At 38.7% G+C, this 24,567-nt stretch overlaps 1 protein-coding gene across 1 annotated transcript in view; it reads right to left on the bottom strand.

The window, feature by feature from the left end:
- Nucleotides 1–419: 419 nt before the first annotated feature.
- The window catches only part of rims1b (regulating synaptic membrane exocytosis 1b), a 101,635-nt gene continuing 77,487 nt past the window's right edge, over nt 420–24,567 (bottom strand). Inside the window, 13 exon segments of the mRNA XM_036564859.1 lie at nt 420–1,116; nt 1,844–1,983; nt 3,617–3,718; nt 5,882–5,988; nt 8,570–8,720; nt 12,238–12,455; nt 18,283–18,434; nt 19,729–19,847; nt 20,037–20,066; nt 20,832–20,938; nt 21,756–21,872; nt 23,020–23,085; nt 23,776–23,865. Of these exon segments, the coding sequence (XP_036420752.1) occupies nt 898–1,116; nt 1,844–1,983; nt 3,617–3,718; nt 5,882–5,988; nt 8,570–8,720; nt 12,238–12,455; nt 18,283–18,434; nt 19,729–19,847; nt 20,037–20,066; nt 20,832–20,938; nt 21,756–21,872; nt 23,020–23,085; nt 23,776–23,865 (1,618 nt within the window). The 3' untranslated portion in view covers nt 420–897.

Raw genomic sequence — 24,567 nt, 5'->3', positions numbered from 1 at the left:
TCAAAAAGTGTCTTTTTTTTGCAGACACTTTTCTTCCAGTCTTTTTTTTTCTTATTCTCGGCATCATTTTCACCATGCATACAGTACATTAGACGACACAAACCTCATAAAAATTCGTGTGCCGGAGGTATGAAAAAGAATCAGCTGAAAGAATAAGACAAAGAGGAAACGTTTGAGGAGCTTGTGGCCTCCGTCAGTTGTGGTAAACATACTGAAAAACAGGAACTTTCGACAGAAATGCGGACCGCAGGTCGGGGTCCTCGAGGTTTAGGCACCAAGAAAGGCCCTTGCACGCCTGGACGACCTCCTTGAGGGGTCTGTTTGACTTCTAACCGTTCTCCTTTTTCAAACAGGGTACACGGTGGGTCTCTACAGAAACCCCACAATCCCTTGGTCGGAGGTCGTCATTGTGTTTTCGCTTTTTTTTTTTTTTTGGGTCGATACATTCTGATGCTCTGTTAAAAACTAGCTAACGTACATTTCTTTAGCGTTGATTTGATTGAAAATCACCCTGCTTTGATCACCGTACGTTCTCCGAGTCACGTCAAATTAGTGCTTCCCATGTAGTACTGCAGTTCACCAGCCCTAATTCTTGTGTGACAAACCGTGAGCAAGAAAACGATAAGAAAAAACAAACAAACCGACTACTCTGTCGTGGACAAAACTGGCAGAACGTACAGGTCTCAGGTCTCGTCTTATACACGCACACGAGAGGAAAAGAAACAATACGAACCCAACATAAGCGACAGGAGTGATTGTCAGATTTCATCAAAGCTTTGTTTTTTTTTTTTCATCGCATTTTCTGTCTGCCTCTGATTGTTGTCCTGTCGGTCTCTCTCTCCCTCTCCCTCCCTCTCTCTCTCTGGTAGTATGGACTGTGCTTTGTACGTTCGTCCACTATGATCGAACCCCTGCAGGTCCTGATGAACTGTCCAGAGATGACTGGGAAGCACGCCGAGTCAGCGAGGCAAGCGTGGGGTCTACTAAAGAGGAGAGCGGAAACAGTTTGTACCAGCCAATCACATTGCTGGCCAGGTCCAGCTCCTCCAATAGGATTTGTGCTACTCCCATGAAGGATTTGTGGTCCATTCGTCCATAGTCTCCCCAGACAATCACCTAATAAACAGGGAGGACAAAAAAAATTAACAGTTTATTAACCTCTGAGGATTCAGTGGTCATATCCATGCTCCGCCCTCAAATACATTCTTCTGTAACAACGTTTGCTTGGTTGGTCAAGCTTTACAGCCGTTCAACCTAAAAATGAGAAACTGTAGCACACAGTTCAGTTTTTTAGCAGCTAAATGAGAGTTACTGACCAAGTTATACACAGATCAGGCATAACATTATGACCACCTCCTTGTTTCTACGCTCATTGTCCATTTTATCAGCTCCTCTTACTATATAGGTGCACTTTGTAGTTCTACAATTACAGACTGTAGTCCATCTGTTTCTCTGCATACTTTGTTAGCCCCCTTTTACCCTGTTCTTCAGTGGTCAGGACCCCAATGGACCCTCATAGAGCAGGTACTATTTGGGTGGTGGATCATTCTTAGCTCTGCAGTGACGCTGACGTGGTGGTGGTGTGTTAGTGTGTGTTGCACTGGTCTGAGTGGATCAGACACAGCAGTGCTGCTGGAGTTTTTAAACACATCAGTGTCACTGCTGGACTGAGAATAGTCTACCAACCAAAAATATCCAGCCAACAGCGTCCTGTGGGCAGCGTCCTGTGGGCAATATCGGTGTATTCTAGAAATTGATCTGCACTATTGCTACAAAATAATCAACATTATTCACTTTATCTGCTTAATTATGAAAACAGAGCTGGAAAATCCCCACGACTCACCTGTAACACTTTACCCTGCGGACTCTCTTCAAACTGAAGGGTCTGCTGGTACAGTGGTTCGAGCGTTTTCCGTGCAATCTTCGTTTTCTTTTTGGCTACATACGCCCCATTGTCCAGCAGGTACACCTTAACATAAGGAGCTGAAAGAAGAACAAATACATCCTTTAAAGGGTTAAAGTACCAGATATAAGCATTTTAGCATTCTTCTTCATACCCTAGCGTGCACCTTGTTGTGATCAGGTAGACACTTTCATAGAGAACCATCATGGAAGGTTTCTACTCACTGCTAAATCAAGCTGTTGGAGCTAAAGACATTAATGTTATTTCTTTGAGGAGAACTGAGCCTGAGAACTTGCACTTAACTTGGAAAATTTAGGTCTATTTTATTACTACGACAGTCACGGCTTATATCATTATCATTGTTGTGTTAGCATGGTTCTTCACACTGCAAAGTTCCACAGCAAACCACTCTCATCTCCCTTGTTCCTCCATAGCTCCACCCCTTTGTCATTCCCCTCACCTGTTTTTAGCTTTTAATCTTGCCTTCTTATCATTTTTCTTAGGTGTTTCTTGTCTATGTTCGGCGTACATGTTGTTTTCCTTTGTTCCCTGCCCTGCATAGCTCTTTAATTATCCTTATGTCTTTCCCCTTGGCTGTTTATCTCTTATGTGTTTTTTCCAGGGCTGTTTGCCTTTGTGTTGTTTGTTTTTTTAATTTCTCCTTTTATTTTTCCAAACTGTTTTCCATGCAAGGATTAACCAGCTCTCCCTTCCATTTAACTCCAGCTACAAAGCAGAACTGCAATAAAAACAGTTCACTACTGCAACTGCATCCTGCATCCTTGTCTCTCTCATCTACTACATTGCATAATCTGCAATCCAATTCTAAAAAAGTAAGAGATGTGTAATAAAATGGTTGTGTCTTCTTAGGCATTGAAATAAAATAACAGCACCTGCATAAGTCAACAAACTTAACTCTAAGGGGAAACTGTGAGAACAACATTAAGTCACCTTATATTGTTGAAAGGTTAATGCAGTTGTTGGCTGTTTTAACGTAACATGGTTTATGTAGTACTGAACAGTTAGTAGGGTGTGTTTATGTGATTGTTTTCGGTTATTTTAAATGAAAGGGCTTATTTTTGTTGTCTGGATTAAACAGTAGTTGCTGTAATATTCCAGGTGGTTGCAAGGGTGTTGCTAGTTGGATTCTGGCTAGTTGTTAGGTTGTTGTTAAGAGCTTGTTACGGTATTGCAGATAGTTGTTAGGGTGTTGGTAGGTGGCTGCTAGGGTACCTCAGGTTGTTGCTATCTTGTTTGACATGGTGTTGCAGGTGGCTGCTAGGGTGCAGTAGGCAGTTGCAATAGTATCTTAGGTAGTTGCTAGGTGGCTATGGTATATCTGGTAGTTGCTAGATGTGTGTGTGTGTGTGTGTGTGTGACGACTGTTAACAGTATGTCTTACAGTGTCAGAAAGCACAGTTTGAGGAAAGCGAATCATGATTTAGTCATGCAGTTTGCCCAGCGCTAATTGGTGCTCCATTACTTGTTAGCTACATTAGCGTTTTAGCTCCAGTGCAAAACTAAAGAAGCAAACATCAGACACCAAACATGTCTTGGCTCATTGGTTAGATTTAGGGTAATGAGAGAACTGTTTAAATCTGACATTTTACCACAACTATCCCTTTAACATTATTCATATTACAGGGGCTGAGGTGAAATGTAGGTGAGTGTAGGGCACAATAATTAAAAAGCAGAGAGGTTTGATGGACTGACCAGGGAGTGATTTGGATCCTGGTTTTTGGACGAGGCCCCGGGCACGGATCACCTCCACCTCCAGCCGGCCCTTCTTATTCACCATGCCAATCTGGATGTCCCCTGCACAGCGTGGACACGCCGGTCACAGCAAGGAGAAAGAGAGACACAGAGTATGTAGGTGATGCTCAAGAACCTTCTCAAAAACTCCATGCGCAATTCTGAACAACAGCTCTTTCTTTCCTTGGCTTGGTGGATCACAGATAATGACTTGTGAATATAAAAATGTAGAAGTCTGGTCCATTTCCAACAGGCACAACCTCCACCATGAGCTTGTTATGCATGAAAAAGGCTTCCTAACAGATTCTGTTTTTAATAGTCTACAATACAGTCCATTTAAAAGTTTGGCAAATACACATTTTGTTGATTTTCTAAGTGATAATAAGTTAAAACACCCTCTTCAGGGAACACACTTCTGCCCGTTATAATGAACAATTACTATTTATTTGCTGAATTTAACATATTTGACATAAACGTAAAACGTAGCCTGTGCAAAAGTTAGGGCACCGTTTATTTGGTTTATATTTGTTTTTTTTATGGCAATATTCATTTGCTTACCTATTTATTTAAAAATATTACACCCAATGTTAAATACATATAAATTGTACACTAAAATTTACAGAAAGCTTATATTTAAGTTTTTTTCTGTAGAGTTTGTGTTAACTAATTTTCACGGAAACTTTTTAATAATAATAATTTGAGAGAGGGTGTTCAAACTTTTGCATACGGCTGTACGTTACTGATCCATTACGAATATTTACCAGGCATAATCAGTGACTATTTTTTCAGACATAATGACCGAATGGTGTGTTGTTATGAGCCTACATTGCTAACATTTATCTTAAGCCTTAACCATTTTATCTGTACAGAGCCACTAGGGGGCCGTGGTTAAAAAAAAACGTTAATGACATCGCAAATGTTTTGCATTATGATGCAATGATTTGCATTCGCTTGCAAAAGCTGTGCTTTGCTTAAGCTCAGACACGAAGCAGCTCATTGAATTTTATGTTGATCTTGGATTGAAATTTAAAGACATAGTGTCGCTTCTCAAAATCAAACGATTATGCTATCAGTGAGCGCAAACTGAAACTGAGGCTGAGTGTCCTCGTACAGTAAAAGCTACATTTACAGAGACTGCAGAGAACAATTGCTGAATAAACTCAACACAGACTGACAAAACTGGGAAAGTAGCTTTTAATGTTAGCTTTGCTAAAAACAAAGCTCTAATGTAGGCAATGTCGTTGGGCACCTCTGGTCCTATGTTTGCTTGCTGTCGGACGAGCATATATTTTGCGAGGGAACACAATGTCATTAACTTTTTTTTAACCACGGCCCCTTAGGGGCTCTGTATATCTGATAAGTTATGCTGCAAAATTAAACTTGTTATTGTTTGTTATGGCAACTACTGGTTATGGACTCTATAGGAAACTATGCTAAAGCTAACAAGCTTAAGTCGAGAGGGTCTCAAGGATACTGTGTATAAAGGGTCATGTTACCTTGTAACCCCAGATTCAAACATTAACCAAGGATTCAATAAATTTTATTAAACATTTGACTGAATTTCTGAGGCAATGCCCAGCATACAATACTGTACAGAACTCTCAGGCACCCAAGAACATTTTACAAATATTCATTTTTATTCCTGCCTGTAAAAACGATGTATAACAGCAGAATAAACATAAACAAATACAGTAAAATATAACATGAATATTTTCAGTCAAGTCATTAAGATGTTGGCTAGAAGAGCACAGGTCTGGGTCCTGACCTCCTGCTGCATTTATTACTTGGATTTGATAATTTAATGAAGGATTTGTTAAATAAACTAGGTATTGGATTGTAGCAGTAAATACTGGACTTCCTTGAGGAGAGCTTTGGAAATCATTTAGCTAACATACTGAAGCACTAAAAGTAGCATTGTTTATCTGTATTTGTTCTAATGCTAGTAAATAAATGTTTACAGCCTAGATAAATGGTTTACGTATCATTTTCACAGATGCCTAAGACATCTGCACACTACTTTATATTGTGGGCATTTTGTGGACCACTGACCTAGAACATAAAACTACTCTGTACATCTAAAATACACAACGAAATTTGTGAACAAAAAAAAACATAATGCTGATCATTATTGCTTTACATATTGGAGAATTTTCCAGTGAATGCAAAAGAGATAAATAAAAGAAAGTGTCAGACCAGGATAGAAACATATAGAGTGGTGTAACTGACCAATAGAGGGCGTGGCTAGGGTTTGTCGGCCAACCAGCTGGGCAGGACCCAGCCCATCCAGGAAGTCACTGAACTGAGTCTCCACTCTCACAGCCGGGAAGATGGGACTGCGCAAAACAAAACATACAGATAATAAAATATCACATCATTTTTAAGAAGTTGAGAAGTTCATCTGAGTTCTCTTTTAAAACCAGTCCAGGACTGCAAGACAAAATACTAGTGCTGTGATATGTCTTGCAATCACTGTCCTGCATTATTTTGACCAAAATAAGTGACTTTTGTTGGATTACATTGTGATTAAAAGCCAATACAAAATAACAATTAACAACCAATATATTGTGCAGTCCTATCCACGGCTGCCCACAGTAAGGGGCGTCATACAACCCTGTGGTGAACTGCTCTGTCCACTAGCACTGCTGCAAACCATTATAATGCTGGCTTGTTTGAGGAATGCTACCACATGCACCTTTTCTCTCTTCTGCCCTTTCTCCGATCACAGCGGCTCTGTAAAAAGAACGGCGGGCACTGAGCAGCTCCACCGTAATTAAACAAATGTCAAAGAAAATTGGCGAGACATTTTATGGGCTCTGTTTAGCCACAATGCAAACGTTTGACGGACAGCTAGGTTGCCACGGCAACGCACATGGCTGAGACTATTTCTGGATAAAAAACAGTGCTTGTGTAAATGGCTGTAAACATAGCCTGTTCAACAGATGACGTACAATGTGGACAAATGCTTTATTTATATGATATATTAAATACTTATTTGTACTGGGATACCCAACCAAGACTGAAGTCTCATTCATTCAACTGGAGCCTGTAGAAGTTGCATTCTTAAAAGTACAACAAGAGAAGTAGCAATAAAGTAAAAAAATAGAAGTAACTCTAAATGATTCAGTAACCACTCTAAATGATTCAGTAACTACCCTAAATGATTCAGTAAGTAGTCTAAATGATGCAGTAACTACTCTAAATGATTCAGTAAGTACTCTAAATGATGCAGTAACTACCCTAAATGATTCAGTAAGTACTCTAAATGATGCAGTAACTACCCTAAATGATTCAGTAAGTAGTCTAAATGATGCAGTAACTACCCTAAATGATTCAGTAAGTACTCTAAATGATTCAGTAAATACTCTAAATGATTCAGTAACTACTCTAAATGATGCAGTAACTACTCTAAATGATGTAGTAACTACCCTAAATGATTCAGTAACTACTCTAAATGATGCAGTAACTACCCTAAATGATTCAGTAACTACTCTAAATGATGCAGTAACTACTCTAAATGATTCAGTAAATACTCTAAATGATTCAGTAACTACTCTAAATGATTCAGTAACTACTCTAAATGATGCAGTAACTACTCTAAATGATGTAGTAACTACCCTAAATGATTCAGTAACTACTCTAAATGATGCAGTAACTACCCTAAATGATTCAGTAACTACTCTAAATGATGCAGTAACTACTCTAAATGATTCAGTAAATACTCTAAATGATTCAGTAACTACTCTAAATGATTCAGTAACTACTCTAAATGATGCAGTAACTACCCTAAATGATTCAATAACTACTCTAAATGATTCAGTAACTACTCTAAATGATGCAGTAACTACCCTAAATGATTCAGTAACTACTCTAAATGATGCAGTAACTACTCTAAATGATTCAGTAACTACTCTAAATGATTCAGTAACTACTCTAAATGATGCAGTACTACTACTACAAATAATTCAGTAGCTATTACGAATGATAAGTGCCAGACACAGTAGCAGTTTCTTTCCTCATGCCATCACTCTCATGAATAGCTGACCAGTAATATCATCTGCTGGGCCATAGCTACTTCTATGTTTTTTCACCAGATAGTTATTACACCCCATTTCAGACTCATACCATCGTGCACAACAATTTCATTCCCATACATGATGTAGATTACTGTTGTTAGCACTACCACACACACTTATGTATATTGCTAGTCCCTACATAATCAGTATGTTGCTCATACATTGTGTATTGTCTGTGAATAATATGTACATTGTCTGTTTATAACACCAACAGCTGGAACCAAATTCCTTGTGTGTCAACATACTACTATCGATGGTTTAGTAACTACTACAAATGATTCAATAAATACAATAAATTATTTAGTAACTACTCCAAACTTTATTAATAAAGAATTATTCAGTAACTATTTTAAATGATTCAGTTACTATTTTTAAATGATTCAGTAACTACAATAAATGATTCAGTAACAACTATGAATTATTCAGTAAGTACCATAAATTATTCAGTAACTACTATGAATGATTCAGTATCTACTTTGATTGATTCAGTATTTTTAAATGATTCATTAACTACTATGAATGATTCAGTAACTACTTTGATTCAATAAGTATTTGTAAATGATTCATTAACTACTATAAATGATCCATTAAGTACTACAAGTAATTCAGTAACTACCTGAATTGATTCAGTAATTACTGTGAATAAGCCAGTAGCTACAATAGATCATTCAGTATCTACTATAAATGATTCAGTAACTACAAGGAAACTAATACGTACATTATGTAGTTATGAGAGTGAGTACAGGAGATCTTTAGATCTTTAAGTGGTTTTAAAGTTATAATCATTTTGTGTTTCAATCTAAGAACATAAAATAAGGTATTAAAAAATAAAGTGGCTCACCTTCCCTCAGAGTTGTAGCCGGTCATGCTGCCGTTGTTGGACTCACGACTGGGCTGCCGGCTCATGTTGCGCTGCAGCTCCACGGCCATGCCTGTCTCCTGACTCCGCTGGATCGTCGTCCCACCTCCTTTTGACTTCTTATTAGATGCCTCTGAAGACAGACACACAGGACAGCCAATAAATACACCAGTCTAAAAAAAGTTCATTGAAGTTCATGGAAATGTGAGTGTCTTTCCTGATATTTGTCAAAAATACTAACAAAAAAAATGAAATACTGTTTTAACACCAACCTTGTACCTACACTAATTAACCATTATATCATAAATGCCTGTCATATAGATGCACTTTGTAGGTTTACAGTTACTGACTGTAGCCCATCTGTTGCTGCACAGTTTATCAGCCCTTCCCCATCCATCAATGGGGACAACCATAGGAACACCTCTGACCAGACATTATTTTGGTGATGGACCATTCTTAGCACAAGGTAAGCATTTCCGAGTGTAGTACGTAGTACTGTGATTTTGTCTGCAATACAAGTTATAGAATTTAGTACTATGATGCTGTTACGTACAGTTGTATTAGCTTTAAGGTAACTGTAATATTGCAAAACAGCTTAGTAAACCAATCAATAAGCGCTACCCCAAAACCTTCATCATAAAAAGTGCTTTAAATAACAGTGGAAGCTGCAAATACTAATGTAATTTCACAGTTGCTGTGTGCATGAGTCAGCAGCACGAGGCTAACAGCTCACTGCCCACTTGGCAGAAACAAAAGCTCCATCTCTTTAGCCTGAATCTGTGTGCTTAGAAAGGCAGGAGAGAACAGAGCGGAGTCTCGCTCCAGGCCGCAGAGTTCTCTAATGTGCTTTTATGTTGGCTTCAAAGAGAACAAGTGCAGCGGTGCAAGCACCAACCCTCTGTACCTCACCCTCCCCTCCTCACGAAGCTTTCTTCTGGTGAATGATGTCGAGTCACTCCTCACTTCTAAAAAGGCTACGAAATGGCCACAGGTGCTTTTATCAAAGGGAACTCTGGTCAGGTTTGATTGGGGTTGGACCTTTGGCTGCAGCGTTTCTAAAACCTTTGGATATTCAGCCCAAAAGAAAAATATTTCAGAAAATGTTATTTTAACAGAGAATTTGTTTTTGAAAAATACATAGGGAATGTATCCAAAAAATGTGCCGAAATGGTTCTTTAGAGCAGTAAAATTGGACAGTGCTTCCCAGTCCTGGTCCTGTACACTTTAGTGCTTTCCTTGCTCTCAACCCACTTGATCCAAATAAGCAGTGAATTAGCACACTATTCCTGAGTTAAACTGGGTATTCTAGAGCAGGATATCACAAAAATGTACAGGGCGGGGGGTACAGGGGGAACTCCAAGACCAGGGTCGGGAACCCATGCAATAAAAGAACCACTTTTAGTTTGCCAAGGAACTTTTCTTGGGATGCTTCTTTATAGGAACACAGCAGCCTTTATTCAACCAAATCATCATCTTCTATATCTCAGAATCAGAATCAAGCTTTATTGGCCAGGTATGCTTACGCATACAAGGAATTTGGTTTTGGTTACAGGTGCTAACAGTGCACAATACCAGACAGACATTTACATGTAGTGAATAAAATAAAATAAATATAAAATATAACAAGATAAAATAAAATAAAATAAAACATGCATTCTTACCATCACTCACTCAAACACACACACACACAGTCATACCTGTAAACCTTACATTGTGCAAAGTGTGGGTCTAAAGTTAAAGTGCTGAGTGCAGCAGCAGTTAAAAGGGTGTTTAGTGGCAGAGAAAGGGATCAGTGAGATAACAGTCCGATAAGTGGGGTAAAAAGGCAGGTAAGTAAGATGCCAGAATAAACACTGGTTTGAGGCAGCAGTTCCAGAGGATGGAGTTGAATTAGATACTATATACCAGTATTTATGAAGTGCAGTTTGAAGCTGGAATATTGTTTTTGTGTAATATTTTAACTGTTCCACAAAAACAATATTCCAATATCTGTAGCATATGATTACCATAAACAGTGATTAGGAGGCATTTTCCTGCACTTAGTAAAAGAACAGAAAAACTGTTGCAACGGAGTGAAGCATTTGCCTCATCATCAGGGTTTGTAAGTTTGTTCCCCAGTGATGCCACAGTCACCCGTGTCTGAGAGTCCATGAGCATAATTATCCTTGCTCTCTCTGATGACCCTCCCTCTACCCCCACCACTCAGCATGGTAGCATCATGTGATGGGAGACCTTTCTCAGACCTTGGTAGCATCATGTGACGAGGAGAACTAGAGGGTGGACATGACTAAATTGTAGGGGGAAATTGGGCAATGGGCAATGTAATTTGAGACACTAGATTTTCTCCTCTTTTACTAAGAAGATGGAAAAATGTTACAATATTGTGTGTATAGTGGAGTCACAGGCCGAGCTCCAGTGGGGAGCTTCAAAATGAGAATGAATGGAAATATTTGTTTAAGAGTTGGTTGTGTTTTTTCATGCCTTTTTGTATTGTAACCAGTGGTTGGAAGTGTCTCCCATCTTTGAATGGATTCGGTCGGTTATTGGCCTTCCACCCATTTCCCCCTTGTAGTTCAGCTCCCCTCTCTGCCTGATGTTTCAACAAAGAGCATTTTCTTGGCAGAAAATGGTAGACTCCAGGTCTTATTCTGCACTGATACTACAGAATTTATCTATAGTATACTACATACAGTATGTAGCAGATAAAGATTAGGTTGAAAACACTGGAATATTCCTTTAGATAACCACTGAAAAGTCCTTTAGGGAACCAAAAGTGGCTCTTCTACAGCATCTTTCAAAAAGAACTCATAACAATGGTATTCTTTAAACATCATTACTTTAGGTCAGGTTCAGCTTTAAATCAGCCAGTTCATAAGAGAATTTGGACAGACAGACAGATAGATGGATAAATTGATCCAGGGGCACCTGGATTCTTATCAATTCTTAAAAATTGAGCTGCAAAGATTAAGTGTGAACTTTGCTTGTGGAATATTAAGTCAACAAATTGTTTATTTAAAACAAAAGGGCTCTATAATGCTCTGTAAAGTTCATATTATACTCCTGGTCATTACAACAGACAGCAATACAGTAGAGCTAGTATTTATTGGTATCTCGCCAACAAAGCACAGATAATTAATCAACAAACCCGCTAAGATTTCTCGTCGTGCGTCCTGCTACAATATTTATATTACTAAAGATTTTGCACGTTTCTGTTGTTTGATTTTAAGAAATGTAACAGTTAATTAAATAATTAAACTGGCAATCAAATTTGACAACTCACAGTTCACAACTTACAAAGCACAGTTTAACTAAAACTATTGGCGTCTGCTTCATTTTTGACTATATTACATTATATTGGTCAAAACACTGTATTACTCAGGCCCTGAAAACACACTACAGAAAGTGTAGAGGATGATTTAGCTTCTATTGTCTTGCACCATGAACTAGGATATCACTTCATACACATTAATGGAGCTCTGAATGATGGTGATGCTGTGATAAGGCAATGTGAGAGGAAGCGCAGAAAGCATAATGGTTTGATTAGTCAGTTAACTGAATAACAGCTGATAGATTAATTGAACATAGAAATAATCATCCATAACATCCCTGCTTAACAATGCTGAAAGGACACTGAAAGAGTGACCACTGACCCGTCGGACTGATCTGGGAGGTGCTCCTGCTGCGACGGTTACCCACAATGGCCACAAAGCGGGCGTTGAGGCTGGCGCGACGTTTCTTGCTGCCACTGCCCACCGTGCCCAGCGCTGTGTCTGACTGGCTGCCGTCCGTACGCTCGGACGCGTTGATTTCACCACTCACGCTCGTGCTCTTCAGCATGCTGCGGCCTGCAGAGGTCCGCACCTGCCGACTGGAGGAAGTGTGGTTCAAAGTTAAGCCTACATAGTAAAGCTCAGAGAGGCTGACCAGAGGGCAGAATATTGATGCTTTATTATGATGAACTGAAACATTATCATTGTCTTTGAGATAACAATCACTCTGGCAAGGTCTGAGAGACTCTGCTTACATTTTGGTCCAATCAATGTTTATAACATGCCATATCAAGACTTGTACACTCTTTATTGGAACCTTGGTCAAAATCATCAAAGAAAAGCTATGAAACAATGTCTCTGATTTTGAAATGAAAGAAATATGAAAGAAGTCTAACCTTTGAGTGAGGTAAATGTCTTCTAAGAAAAAAGTATTTGTATTAAAAACACATGAACCACAGCTAGCGCCTCTGAATTAGTACTTTAATTCACCTTTTGTCAAGACAGAGTCTTGTAATGTTGTTCTCTTGTTCTCTTGTGATGTTGAATGATGTGGAAGAACACAAAAAAGATCTGAGACTATTCTACCATAAAACAATCTCAATATCTTGTTCTTGTTTCTTTGCAGAACCTCCTGTTCTGCTCAGCCCACAGTTTTTAATGGAGTTTAGGTCAGAAAACAAAGATGGGCACTGCGAAAACTTGATTCTGTGAATCATTTTGGTTTTCCACCATTGCTCTGCTGGGAAGACTCAACGCTGAGCCAATCTTAGGCTCCATGAATCCATGGATCCTAAGAAGATTTCCAGTATCTCTGGAATTGAAACAGCACCACAACATTACACTTCCACCACCATGCTTCACACTGAGCACTGGGTTCTTTTTTGCATGACCTTGAGTCTTTAGTTACATCTTCTCTGATCACAGAAAGTTTCTTCAAAGTTCTAACAATGTATACTGAACTCAAACTAGGAGCTTATGTTTGTGCCTTGACAACAGTAAAGGCTTTATTCTTGCAAGCATTCCAAATAGTTTTCTGGCATGGAGGCAGCAATAACTGCAGAATTTGGTGGAGAAAGATCTGCACAGAATACACATTCCAGCTCCAGCCGGTTGAAATTGCTGAATTAGTCCTCTAGTAGTGGTGTAGAGGTGCCAATAATTGTGGTTGTGTGTTTTGAGAAGAACATTTTTTCTTTGAATAGATTTTACCTCATTAAAAGGTTAGATTACTTCCATATTTTCATGGCAGCTTCAAGCTGATAACCAACAAAGCCTTCTTAGCCAATCTTTACAAAGGGTGCCAATAATTCTGGAGAGAGCTATTGATCTGGTTCTTTTTGTTTGAAACGATATTTGATGTAACGGAAATAAGAAAGCAGTACTTTGGTCAGTTAGTCATGTGCTGTAGCCAACATGAAACTCTGCTTTATGTCAAAACAAAAGGATGCTAAGTGCTAATTTTCCATAGTCATTCACATTTATCTTCCTTAAGGCAGCAGTAAAGCAAAGCTCTCTGGTGCCCTCTGGGGCTCTGGAGGAGTTGGCGTGTGCCTGCACCCTCTGAGGGAGATAAGGTGCTGCAAGATTGCCCGAACATGCTCTCTTCACCAGCTACCGGGCCGGTCACAGCAGTCTCCTGGCCAGGGAAGGGTGCACTTGTGGTGGACAGGGGGAGGGAGGAGGTGGGCCTCTCTTCTCCAAAACGCAGAGGGGTAAGAGAAGGTCGGACTGCTAGAGTGCTAATGCTGGGTGGAAGGGGATCAGGTGCTGACACGGGGTCCAAACACTGAAGATATGACTGGAGGCATGCAAAAAGGGCTCTAAAAGACATACGCACATTACACATGACACAGAAAACACAGCACACAATGATATACACACAAGACATGCAAACATGTGCACAGAATGGAGATACACGGTGAACTAAGTGATGCACTGAATTCACTTGATTTAAATGTGTACATTGTTTTGGCTACAAGTCCTACACTATGGTATGGCACACAAGTCACAAACCAGCCTTCATTTATTTAATTTCCAGGAACTGATGTTCACATTTAAACTAAATTCAATGCAGCATTTTTTCAGACATTGCTGAACAAAGCAAAGGCAAATACATTCAGGTTTATATTAGATGCAAGTGAAAAGATTAGTGGATGATTTCTACAGCGCATGCAGGAATAGAGAAGGGAGATCTGTGGTCAGACCAAGAAGGTTGTCTCGACAAAAACAAGTGATTCTGATTTTGACTACATTTGGCTTGTTAGTGGATGAATTTGCAGTTTGATGGTGTTATAACATGGATATTAAAGCTGTCGCAATTACTCAATAAAAAAAAATATGCATTAAAATGTAACTTTTTGATAAATTAGCAGTGGTTGGCAGTTTGTATGATGATAATGCACACTTGAAATCTGTCACTGCTCTGTCTTACACAAAGTAAACTGTAATTACTGAGTTTACCTAAAATGCCTTAAAAAAGACTGCCTCACATTTTCTAAGTAATAAACAAATCAATTTCAAGGTAAGTCTACAAATTACTTCTAATTTAGGTAAACTGCTAATTTTTAAGTAGATAAGATTTCTTTTCTGAAATCTTTTTATTAGTAAAAAGTAACATTTCACTAAACTTGCTTAAAAATTTGTAGTAAAGTATATTATTATGTACTATTTTATGCAGTTTTTAATAAAGCCTTTTAAAAAGGCTTTCTAGTTAAATTTTTTTCAATTGAGTATTTTGGAAAATTTAGAAATAAATTGTATTTGTTCAGTTTTGTCCATTTTTACTGTTTGACCTTTTCAATCATCAAAAATAATTTGTCCATGCAAAGAATCATTTATGCATTCAAACTGTTATGTAAATGTGTTCATCACTGCCTCTACTGAAAATATTTTCTTTTGAAAGTGTGAAGTTATAGAAAACAAGAAAAAAAACAACCCAAATTATTATTCTGAAACAGTTACTACCAATACAATTTCTATAACATGGTCACTTATTATATCCAGACAAATCTGTAGTCTGGTCACTGGTTGTGCTATTAGCTTTGCAAGCCAAGAAATAAGCGACATACTAATGACTTTCAGTAGATCAGACCCTGGAGGAACAACAAACACGGGAGATTTGTGGAGTGCTGAAATCGGATGTCTGGCCAGAGGACACCATTTGAAACAAAACGAAGCAGCAGAATCTTTTAAGCGGACTCTGTGAAAGTGTGTCAGGGGCTGCAGGCTCCAGAGACTCATAATGCTCTAGTTGGCGTCCACAGCAGCGGGGCTATATGGGGGTCTGTCTGGACTGTGTAATGCTTTTAATAGCTATGCAGTGACACTCTGAGGAGGCTGCGAGTCCCTTTGTGCCTCACCGTGTTTCTCTATTTTGAATCCCCATCAACTCAAGAAGAAAGTTCAGTTCGTTCTTGTTGGTCTGAGACTGGTTTAGGTGCTTTTCCAGTTTTCCTTCATATAATGGCTTTTAAAAGCATAGCTGATCCTATAGCAGCTTACTAAAGCTATTGTAAGAGAGTGTCTGGGTGCAGTTGATAAAAAGCACCTTAGATCAAGTGGCCTCTTCAGTACTTGTCAGTATGTTTTACAATAGTTTTAAGATAAAGTTTGGGCATAAAAGGCATTTTTAAAATACATTGATGCTGGAGGGATACCTGCAAGGCATTGTGAGGCAGAATAGTAGCCAAAAAAACTATTTTTTTCAGATTTATCACTATTTTACCATCATATACATTACTTATAAAAACTCAGAAGACACATGTAGTTCAAAAGAGGTTTTTGGATAGTAAATAAAACGGCTATATTTGTGTTGTGGACATCACAACCCCTGGTTTCTAACATCACTGTAAAGAAATCTGAGTGGACAAGTTTCTCTACAATGAACCTTTTCAAATCAAACCACTCTGAGTGACTTTGTTTAAACCCCAACAAATTAATTATGTAGGAATTTTGACAAATCAATCTTGTTTTTGTAACAGCTGATAAGGTTTCTAGCCTATTCGTTGATATGTCAACAGCACGTTTTTCCTTTTTTATATTGGGTGATGTCTTGGTATGGTTGGTAACAGTTGAAATGGCTGATGAAAACATATTTGGGAAAGTGGCAAGTGAAGGGAATACTATAGTCTATAGTAGCTGGCCCTCAGAGCAGGTTATTGGGTATTAGAGAGCAGGTCCAGGATCAGCACTGAGCTGGCTGTTACCTGACATCTTCATCTCCGGCCACAGTGTGGCGCCGGCGCTTCAGTTCCTCTGAGAAGCGTCTCTTTCCCAGACTCCTTCTCTCCCCTGGGCTGCTCACACCCCACGAGATACGCCTCTCTTTTTTCTCCTCCCCTTTACAACTCTCCAGAGACTTTGACCTTTGCCCGCCAATGCGAGAGGAAAGAAGGAGCATGCAGGCGAGACACATGCACCATGCAGAAGACAGAAGAAAGAAGCAGAGAAGCATGCATATGACAGAAGAAGCCATGCAAAAAACAAAGAGAGGGAAACTAATAAAATGGACCACTGCTTCAGCCTGAAGAGCCACACCCACAGCTTGAATGCTGAGTGATTACTGTGGATGTAATTTATTTCCAGTTATTTGAAGCTTGACAAGCTTGAATTCCCTTAAGTTTTTAGATTATTATCAGGAGAACTGAAAAACTGCTCAGGAGGATATATATATATATATGTGTCCTAGGCCACAGTGCTGTGCACAGGTCTTAGGCCAGTCAAGAACAGTGTTTAGAACCATTTATCTGGGCTGCAAGTATCCAGACACCCCTTCTAATTATATTTAATTCGGCTCCTTCACACAGACATTGAGTTACTCACATACAGCTTGTGTAATCTCCAAAGCACTGACCAACAGAACAGGACGCTCAAAAGCTGCCACACGTGAATCTATGGTCACCATGCCCAATGCCAACTGTCAGCTAGAGGGGAGTATTGGGCTGTGGAGCAGTGGAACTGTGTTTTCTGGAGTGATAGAGCTTCATCCAATATCTTTGGATGAGCTGGAGTGATCCAGAACTAATCATCCAACATCAGTACCTGACCTCACTGATGCTCTTGTGGCTGAATGCAATAAAATTCTCGCTGCAATGTTCTAATCTAGTGTAAAGCCTTCTCAGAAGAGTAGAGGCTGAGCAGAGAGAGCAGAGAGGGGCAAACTCTCTATTAATACCCCTGATTTCAGAAAAAACACTGGATGAGCAGGTGTCTACAAACTTTTGGACATATAGTGTATGCTTTCCCTTGTAAAATGACTATAACATCAGAATAAATACAGTAAAATAAATATGAATACAGACAAAAGCTGAATGTCTTGTTTTCAGTAAGTGTTTTCTTGTTTAAGTGCCCTGAGAAGAGGTCAGGAAATGGTTAAAAGGCCCGTATTATGCATTTTACGCAAATGTTTACCAAAGTCAGTCATATATCATTTTTAATGTAAGCATTTTTAACTAATAAACTGACTGTTTTTGCTACTTATTTACAATACATGTAAATGAGCTTTGTTCTGATTTGCTGCCCATGTATTGCTGCCTCTTTCAAAAAGCAGCCCAAGCTGAAATATTTCCTATAACCTCAGTGTGAATGGGGAAGAGCTAAAGTGCTGTAGGCTGAATAGGCAGATATTTGTAAATGCATTCACCAAAATAGTGAATTTGTAGTTTAGTTTCCATATATGGACTGCATGGACTGTGGAGAGATGGTATGTTTTGAAGCAAAGAAAACGATAGAGGCCCTTTAGGCTAACAGACATAAAATAACAATAATTCACTGCAATAATGTTTATTTGTATTTATTCTAATGTTAGTATTTTTCCAAGAAATAAAAGCTTTTACCCAGATAAATGGCTTTAAATATAAATTTCTCAGGTGGCCTAAGACGCCTTCAGGGTAACACACTTTGTGTAGTGGTGTGAAAGCTTCCAACCTGATGCGTCCGTGTGGTCTCTCTGATTGGACAGACATGTAGCTGGCGCTGCTGAGGCGCGAGGCACTGCTGGCTCTGGAGATGGCCGACACATCACTCACATCACTGTCTGATGACCGTGCAGACATGTTATCACAGCTCCTCCTATAAATCTACAATAAAACAAATGTATTGTTGTTGTTATTACTATTAATATTATTGTTAATAGTAGTAATAGTAGAAGCAGTAGTTATAGTATTAGTATCATTATTGTTATTATCCCAAAACTACCCCAGTGTCACTGTTTTAGTCCCATATGCCCTAAAATACCACTTCTTGCATTTTGTGTAATTATTCTTCACTCACAGCTCATTGAAACAAGTGGAGAAACTCTGCTAAAAAGTGCAGATTCTATACTTTGAATCCACACCAAATTTGTGCTTGGGATTAAATGAAAAACATCAAAGAAAAAATCAAAGAAAAACATCCTTTACATTTTTGTAGAGATGGCACAATACCACTCGTTCGTTTCTGAGACCGATACTGATACTGAAATCTTAAGTATCAGTCGATACTGATACTGATTTTATCATTTTAATTAGAAACTACTACGCTTTAAAATGACCTAGCACAGAAATAATAGAATTAAAGCAAACCTGTCAATACAGAATATAAATGCAATTTATAAGGTAACTAAGTACGTAATTAAGTTGGTTTGACAAAGTCAACATACTATTCTTCGTTTTATTATTTTACACTTTTATCAGTGCCGTTTTCACAGGTTGCAGTTTTCAATGTAAAACATGGGATACAATGGCAACAGCCCAGTTGGTAACACTTTAGCAACTACCTGGGATATTGTGACAACAGTCCAGCAACACCTTAGCAACCTGTTGGGATAACACAGCAACAGCCTAGCAACACTTTATCAACCACATGGGATGACACAGCAATGGCTTAACAACACCTTAGCATGGGATTTCATTTCAACGGCTTTGTCAAGCCAACTTCACAAACTTTCCCTTTCTAGTTTATTATGTAATTATCTAATTACAAATCTAAAAAAATATATAGCAAAATGACCTTTGGTTATTAGTTATTCAGCTCTTTTGAAATGTAAAGCTTGTATAGCTTTTAAGAAAACAAACACATCCGCAGTGAACAAAGGACTATTTCTACAAACAATGTAGATGTTTTTGTACTGATTTTGAAACAGCCAAATGAATCTGTCTGATTGTACTGTATAGCACAATGCACTTTTTTTTACAAGAACAAAGCAGGGCTTAGGCTTGCTTCACGCTTTTCTATTATTAGAAGTATTGAGCAATATAACCTTTCAGTGAGTCAGATAAAAGGTGCTTTGCAAGTTGTAGGTTGATTGTATAAGTGGAGGTAATGCAGTGCTGCTTAAACCGCTCTAAAACACTCTAAAAGAATGTTGTGTAACAGCGTTAAAGGCTGACTCACGTCTCTCTTGTTCTTGAGCTCCATCTCTTGGTCATGGCCAGTGCTGGCGGAGGATCCTGGCCGATAGGAGGGCACTCGCATCTGACTCAACTGACGAGCTCGCTCCTCTACCGCCAAAGCTGAAAGACAGACAGACAGATAGGACAGGATTTGAGACAATAAACAAAACTAAGGACAAAAATGAACTTGTGCTTGTACATCAGACGTTTGTTACATAAAAATGAGCAAGTATATCTAACAGTCAAAAATAAGGCATGATTTCAGCACAAAGAGTCAATGTATGGTCAGTAAAGCATGGAATGAGTTACCTTTCTCTTCAGGTTTATTACTGACATGGTCTTCATGAGTATGGAGTTGAAGGACAATGGCATGAAAGAAGAGAGAAATGAGAAAGACAGAGAGAGACATGACTGAGGGGACAAACAGAAATGATGAAGGCACTTGAATGAAGAAGAAAAGGGAAATTACAGAATATTCAACTAACATGAAATAATGAAGTTGGCAATATTTTCCTTTTTTTTTGTATAAAATGTTTATACAACCACTTCCAACCTTTCTCTGTCTTTTAGCATTAAAAGGCTGTTTTTGTTACGTATATGTAAATGACTTCTGTTCCGATTGGCTGCCCTGTTTTTGCCTTGCTCAAAAGTCCTGATCCTCTAAAATGCAGCACTGATAAATTTACCTCTTAACAGCCATGAACAGCACAGTTTTTCATTTTTCCCATATCTTCCCATTCTAATAACAGACTGTCTGCAGTAACAACACTCTGTATCACTTCAGCATGAATGCAGGAGCTAAACTGCTATAGGCCGAATGGGTGGTCTTGGTGGTGTAAATATGTTGATGCTGTTTGGAGTAATGGAGTAATTGATATCCTTATTACTGCAGTGTGAATGGGTGGACTAAAGACTAATCTGCTGTAGATGGAATCAAAGGTAAATGTAAACGTGTTTATGGTTGTGACATCACCACCATGATTGATTTAAAACACGCTTAAATTTTCCATGACATGGGTCCTGTAAGTGCTTGCAGAGCTGCACGGCATTTGACCTGATGGGATGTCTCTGCAGTGACTGAGTGAGTGATGAAGGAAAGCTTACCTTGCTCTATGCTGCTGCTTTTAGCAGGAAGCTGTGGCAGCTGTCTGCCCCTGCGCACTGACAGGGAAGACCCTGTCGGGGAGGAACGTCCACCATGAGGATGTGCTCTAGAGAAGAGAGAGAGAGAAAGAAAGGAAGAGACACATGAAAAAGAGACACTGGAGCTATGAAACGAATGCAGCTAACAAATTTACCCCACCATGTAGCACTGTTCAAACTGCATGACTGAAATATCAATCATTATCTATAAACAATGGACAGAAACAGACAACATTCAGGCTTTAAAAGGTCCGTACATTGGAAAACCAAAATAGTTTGTAATATGTGTCCATATATGACAACTGAACTGCAAAATCAGCCTATTTTGATTTTAATTGTTTTTGTAATGTCATGAAAACCAACACTTTTACATATCCTCCCATTTCATTTCATTCCATAACCAGTTCATTTACATATATCAGTCTTAAAGGGACAGTGACAAAAACAGCTTGTTTACTTCTTAGAGATAAAGAGGTCGGAAAATGGTCATGTAAAAATTAATTATGACTGTTTTTGGTACATAAAACTGTACGAACAACATAAGTGCAACTTAGGTGGGAAAAATAAATGTCTCGTGCAGTTTGCAGTTGGTTTACACTTGTTAACTATATTAGCCTTGTAAACTGCTCTAGGCCCGAATGGGGCGCAAAACACATGAAGCAAAATTCAGACACCAAACATGTCTTGACAGATCAACTACTTCTGGGGCAAGTAGTGACCTGTTTTTGTTGAACTCTTCCTTCAACTTACCTTCAAATTTAGCACCATTAATTTCCTGAACTAAAACTGAACCTGATAAAAAAATGTTTTGTTGAGAGCGACAGTGGGGAGACATCATAGAAGAAATAAGCAGGGTATAAAGGGGGTTTTTTAACCAGCATGCACCTGTCCAGAGGGCGTGGTGAGCTCGGGCAGGAGCCCCCCAGGCCGGTTTGGCCGAAGGGCCGAATGGGGGCGTCTCTCCTCCACCTGCTGCCTCGCAGGATGGAGGTGGGCTGGATCCTACATGCAGCCGCCAAGGCCAAGAGGCAAAAGAAACAAGGGGTGGGATGACAAGATGCAGAGTAAAACAGAAGAGAAAATGAAAAGGTGAGTGAGTGAAAGAAAACAAGCAACGATGTTGTTACAGTGACTGGCGAAAAATCACATATGCGCAATTTTACATCCATCAAATGTGGCTCGTCAGCCAAGACATGTTTGGTGTCTGAGGTTTGCCTTTTGATTTTGCACTGGAGCTACAAGGCTGATGTAGCTAACCAGTAATGGAAGTTAATGCACTACCAGTTAGCACACTGCATGGCTAAATCATCACACACTTGTCTCAAACTGTGTTGAGTTGTTATATCATCTCAAATAAACTTGCTTATGTGGTTCCGGACATCTGGTAGATGTATGTGTAATATACTGTTATATATATAACTGGACAGAATTTAGGCTTCAGGAGAGCTCATACTACCATTTACAGCTACGCAACATCATTTTGTCCATTTTTATAGATAACAGTGTCATACAGTCTCAGAAATGACATTAGTAAGTCTATTTGAGATTACGTAACAAAATTAAATTTGTAGATTTATTAATTTAGTTGACTCAGGCACGTATTTAGCATGCTTACTGATGTGGTATTAGTTTCCATTACTTGTTAGCTTGATTAGCCTCGAAGCTCCAGTGCAAAACTAAAGAAGCAAACTTCAGACACCAAACGTCTTATCTGACTGACTGACTGGAGTAAAAGGGGAAAACTGTGTACTTTTGAATTTGAAACAGAACTAAAATCAGAGGAAGGGACAACTAGCAACAAGATGGATACAGTCACACAATCATGAACCAGCCATTCAGAAGGCTGAAGATTCAAATAGAAAACAGGATATTCTGGAAAAACACTATCCATATGGTTGCCAGGAGCCATAATTGGCTTGACAGCACTTAATAATAATACTAATAATTGGATAACAGAAAAAGATGATCTTCGATTATGAATTAAATAACAAAGAGACAGCGGCTTAGAAAGGAAGAGACAAAGGAAAAATCTAAAAAGGTAGAAAGTAGAAAGGTGTTTTAAAACAGAAAAAGAGAGAAATACAGAGAGAAGAAGAGGAAAAGAGAGAGAAGGCTGGAGATGCAGTGATGGATGTTGAGGAAATCTCACCTGTCATTGTCAATGCTTTTCTTGTTAGGTTTTGGACAGGCAGCTCTATCCAAACTGCCTACCGGCCTATGCAGAGAGTGTGAACAATGCAGGCGATAAACGAGTAAAAGACAAAAGAAAAGAAAATGAGGTATGAGAAAACAGCAGAATGGAAAGACGAAATGGATCACGGGGGATGAGACCGGTCTTTTGTTTTGTCATGAGCCAAGTGTTGGCCATCTAGGATAGTATTTTAAAAATGAAAGAAAAAACCCAAAATAAAGAGCCCTCAGAAAAGTAGAGTACAATATATGTATATATTTTTTAGCTGCATTTTAAAGAAGTGTCAATACCGATATCATCATACATTCATGCATGGACATTAGTTTGCTGCTCGTATTTATTTCCTTTGCTTTTTCAGCTTCCTATTCTAATTCTATCTAGACCGTGATGCATCAATCTAAAGGTGTCAATTCAATTGCATCAATTTTCAAATGTTAGAACCGATTGTGCACATTTTTGGGCATAATGAATTCCTTGGGCTATTTTCAGATGTAAAAAATAAAAAAAAAGATAGCATAGTGTATTGTTTGATTATGTATTGTCCACTACTGTATAAATAGGTCTTCCCATCACATTTGTGTATTCAGTGTATTTTTATGAATCGTACTAAATTCATCACATCAAATCGTGGTAAAATTTCACATTTTGATGCACTGAATGCGCAGCTGAATCACTATGAGGGTGCAGATTTTGTGTTATACCCCTACTGAGTACCTGTCTCTGTCTGAGGAGTGGTAGCTGGTCTCTGGCCTCAAACATGTTGTACTGGCACTTCTGATTCTGTCCAGCGATGGCTGAAGGTCACTGAGAAGGACAAGAAAAAAAGAGAGAAAATAGGATCAGAAACATGATTGCTGAACATTATCACTGCTACTTGCTTTGAACATGTACATGAGGCGGCATTGCTAATGTTTATGAGCCATTCTACAGAAATAGTTCAAACTGCAGTCCCACAGTTTTTTAAACAACTATTCGATAAAACAATGAAGTATTCGTACCTTAGACAATTATGTCATGACATTAACTGAGACAGTAATAAGCTAAACAAAATCATCATTTATAGGGAGGTGTACTTTCTCTGAGAGGTGTCTGTCCTAAACACCCTAAACTCCCTACATTTACACTTCTGAAAAGAATACTTTTTCTTTTTTCAATGTTGTTTTTTATATATCATTTTGATTTCTTTTAAAGTGAAGTTGAAAGATTTAGATTTATCATGAGTTTAATTAAAGAAAACAAAAAACATTTTCATTTCACTACAGACAAAGAGTTTTAGTCCGTGGGCGGAGCCTTATTATAGCCACACCCCTGCATTTTAGAGCAGGAAGTGACACTGCATCCCTGTCCCTCATGGACACATGGTGAACAGTTAGATCCCATTGTTTTCAAGTAAATGTGTCCCAAAGTCAGAAAATCAGTGTGTAACTTTAAGAATTATCACTAATGAAACACATACTTTCTGTAATTACTTTTTTGTATTTTAATGAAAAATATTATGATTTTATG

This window comes from Colossoma macropomum, unplaced genomic scaffold (genome assembly GCF_904425465.1).
Source record: "Colossoma macropomum unplaced genomic scaffold, Colossoma_macropomum, whole genome shotgun sequence".
Classification (NCBI taxonomy): domain Eukaryota; kingdom Metazoa; phylum Chordata; class Actinopteri; order Characiformes; family Serrasalmidae; genus Colossoma; species Colossoma macropomum.
This window is presented reverse-complemented; position numbering and strand designations above follow the sequence as displayed.